The sequence below is a fragment of the Marmota marmota genome, unplaced genomic scaffold, assembly GCF_001458135.2.
Source record: "Marmota marmota marmota unplaced genomic scaffold, marMar, whole genome shotgun sequence".
Classification (NCBI taxonomy): domain Eukaryota; kingdom Metazoa; phylum Chordata; class Mammalia; order Rodentia; family Sciuridae; genus Marmota; species Marmota marmota.
Genome location: NW_026000026.1, coordinates 31,370,481 through 31,373,588, shown reverse-complemented (window position 1 = coordinate 31,373,588; position 3,108 = coordinate 31,370,481). Strand labels below are relative to the sequence as shown.

At 52.5% G+C, this 3,108-nt stretch overlaps 1 protein-coding gene across 1 annotated transcript in view; it reads left to right on the top strand.

Moving 5' to 3' along the window:
- Nucleotides 1–1,589: 1,589 nt before the first annotated feature.
- The window catches only part of Lrrn4 (leucine rich repeat neuronal 4), an 11,590-nt gene continuing 10,071 nt past the window's right edge, over nt 1,590–3,108 (top strand). The window contains exons 1-2 of the mRNA XM_015488987.2: nt 1,590–1,786; nt 2,790–3,103. Coding sequence (XP_015344473.1) covers nt 2,799–3,103 — 305 coding nt within the window. The 5' untranslated portion in view covers nt 1,590–1,786; nt 2,790–2,798. The remainder of the gene's footprint in view (nt 1,787–2,789; nt 3,104–3,108) is intronic.

Genomic DNA, 3,108 nt, shown 5'->3' with positions numbered 1-3,108 from the left:
CTGATGGACTATTGAAGAAGCCCATGATAAGAAGCCGGTTTGGAGGACCTGAGCACCAGGCAAGCACAGGTGATAACCTCAGGGATTTCCTCAGCCAGGGCCTCTCCAGACCACTCACCCTGGGGGTTCACAGAGGAATGCCATTGACGTGGCTCCCTGAGGTCCTATTTTATAGACCTTCCCGGTTCACCAATTTCCTTCCTCCTGGGATCTCTTTTGAACAGGGTACATTTCAGTGGATCTGGATTCTTCTTATCTGGCCAGCTTTGCCTGGATTCCTCAAGCCCCTGCTGGCCTCAAGGTGGCCAATCATCTCACCTGGGTGGATTGAGTTGGTTTAACTCTGAAGGAAGCCTCAGGCTTTGATTCTTGGTTGGGGAACTCTTGATGCAAAGGCAAAGGGAAGGGCCGCAACTGCAGGCTGCCCACTGGCTGGTCCCTCTGGGCCAGCCCCCTTGTCCCTCCCCTTCCCACCTTTCTCTCAACTTCTCCCTCCTGCTAGGACTCTTGGTCATGCACAGTGCAGTATTTCTAGCTCTGGAGCCAGGGCCCAGACGCTCTGGGTGGAGACTGCATTGGCCCAATCCTGAGTATAGAACAGACCTCCCCAGTACCACCAGCCCCAGCTTGGACAGACCAAGCAATATTTTTGAGCAACACCTCTTCCCCTCACTAACATCTACATGACAAGGGTGTTTTTGAAGCTTTGGGTAGAGAAGAGGTCAAAGGAAACCTCTAGGACATACAATTATCCAAATAAGCCAACGTTGTCCTGGGACTGCTCAGGGTTGCCCAGATAAGGAGGGACAGAAGGAAAGATATAAAGTTCTGGTCTCAGGATTTGCACTCAACAGAACTGGGGAAAATGAGCCCAGGCCTGCTCTCAGGCCTCCTGGGGGGCTGGGAGAAATGAAGGGAGAGAGTGAGATCAAAGGTTCTTAAGTAAAATGCGTCATCTCTGCTCTCTGAAGCTCTGCAGAAGAAGGGTGCTCTCTGCTCTAAACAATGCTGTAAACAAAGTTCCTGGTGTCCCATCACATCTTTAAGAGACCTGGGGACTTTGGCAATCAGGAGCCATCGTTCCAGTCCCTGGGCAAGGATGCTCTTTCCTCACTTCTGCTTCCTTTATTTGTTCCCACTCCTTAGGAGAGACAAACATCTACGCTGTCACTGAACTGGTTCTCAGAGCAACCAAAGGCAGATCTGTCTTCTGTCTCCTCTGAAGTTCCCCTTTCCTGTCACTTTCCTGTGAATCTCTGCAAGCCCTTCCCTAGACTAGAGCCCCATGCCTTCCTTGGGAGAGGGGGATTCAACTCACCATTACTAGCCCACCATTCAGCCTCCACCCATCCCAAAAAATGAGAAGCACCTGGCAGACAGAATGGGATTCCTGAGAAATGACAGAGCTGCCTCTGCCTCATGTACCTCTAGCTGCTCTCTGCCTCCATTCCTCAAGCCTGGAGAGGTGGAGTAAGGAAAGATGGAGATGGGGAGGGCTGGGAGGAGGTGCCCGATCTGGAGAGGGGCAGCCCACTTCCCAGAAGGGAGGAGAGAGACAGGCAATGTGGTGTTGGCTAAAGTCAACAATGTCTTGGGGAAGGAGGGGCTGCAAGTCTGGAGAATCTCAGGCTCTCTCAGTAGACAGGGAGGGGGAAGGGCAGCTGAGAAAAAGTAATCCCTCTGGCATTCAAAGCTGAGTTGCTCTCTAAGTCACTGGTTCCTGGAACACATAAAACAAGATCAAAGACTGTCAAGGGGTATCCACACTCCACAAGGCAGCTTCTGGGTGAGTACGACATATTGCTGGATGAATGTGTTTCTGGCCTCAGTTTCTAGGATCTTTCTCCCTGCATTGACCCTCAAATAGCAGCAGGTAGGTCCTTTCCCTGGAGCCTGGGTGGTGGCTCAGATCTAGTAGTCAGCCTACAGCCAAGGCAGAAACACACATCTGTAGTAAGGGGGGGAGGGGGAGCAGTATCATGCAGTAACTTCAAGACCAAGGCCTGATAGAAGTAGTTTTGCCACTCTCTAGCCAATCTACAGCAGTGTGATCTATCACAAACTGATCTCCCAGCTTCTCTGTGCAATCCCAGGTACTCCTAAAACTCCCACCTAGCAACTCTCAACCACCCTTCCCTGGCAGTGCTGACACTGAAGGCCTGAGGTTTTGTTGAAACCTATATAGGACCAGGAAATCGTTGACTCCAATGTCCCAATCCCCAAGGCTGTTTTCTTATCCTGAAGGCAAACCTCAACTTACCCCTAAAAAAGGGACCTCAGAATTTATTTTATGCAAACTACAACTTACCCACAGCTGGGCAGTTCTAATGGGAAAATCGTGACAATTGAGTGTTATTGGGTATGACAAAAATCTTCCGTGAGTCCCATATTTCTATCCCAGAAGAATACCAAGGATATTCACGGCTATGAATCTACAATCTGTTTACAGCAGAAAGGGGAATATTCCCTCTCTACTGAAGCTCAAGAGATAGGAATAAATAAAAGAAGGGGGTTACTGGGAGATTCAGGACCACAGCGGACCAATGCGGGAGGCCTCCCACAAGAAGAGGGAAAGGCATTGCTAAGAGAAGAAAGGGCAAGAAGTGTCACAGTGCCTGGGGTTCTTGATGGGGGAAAGCAGACAGGGGCAAAATCGCCGCGCACCTGGCGACACAGGAGATGTCCACAATGAACATCCAGGGCTTGCACCCTGGGGTGGGAACACACATTTGCCCTTCGTTTGGGGGTTTCACTGGATTTAACGGGTTGCCCGGCTGTCTTTCCCCCAGGCACTCACCATGCGGTGGACCCTGCTGCTACTGCGGCTGCTGAATGTGCTGCACCGGAGCCAGGCAGAGACTTTCCAGGAGAAGGTCCCGCTCTTCCGACTCACTCAGCAGGGGCCCTGGGAGAGTGACGCCAGCAATGCCACGGGCTCGCCCTGCGAGGGGCTCCTGGCCACAGGAGCCTCGGCCTTGACCCTGGCCAACCGCAGCCTGGAGCGCCTGCCCAGCTGCCTGCCTCGCTCGCTGCACAGCCTCGACGGCAGCCACAACCTGCTGCGCGCCCTGAACATGCCCGAGCTCCGCCACCTGCCCCAGCTGCAGG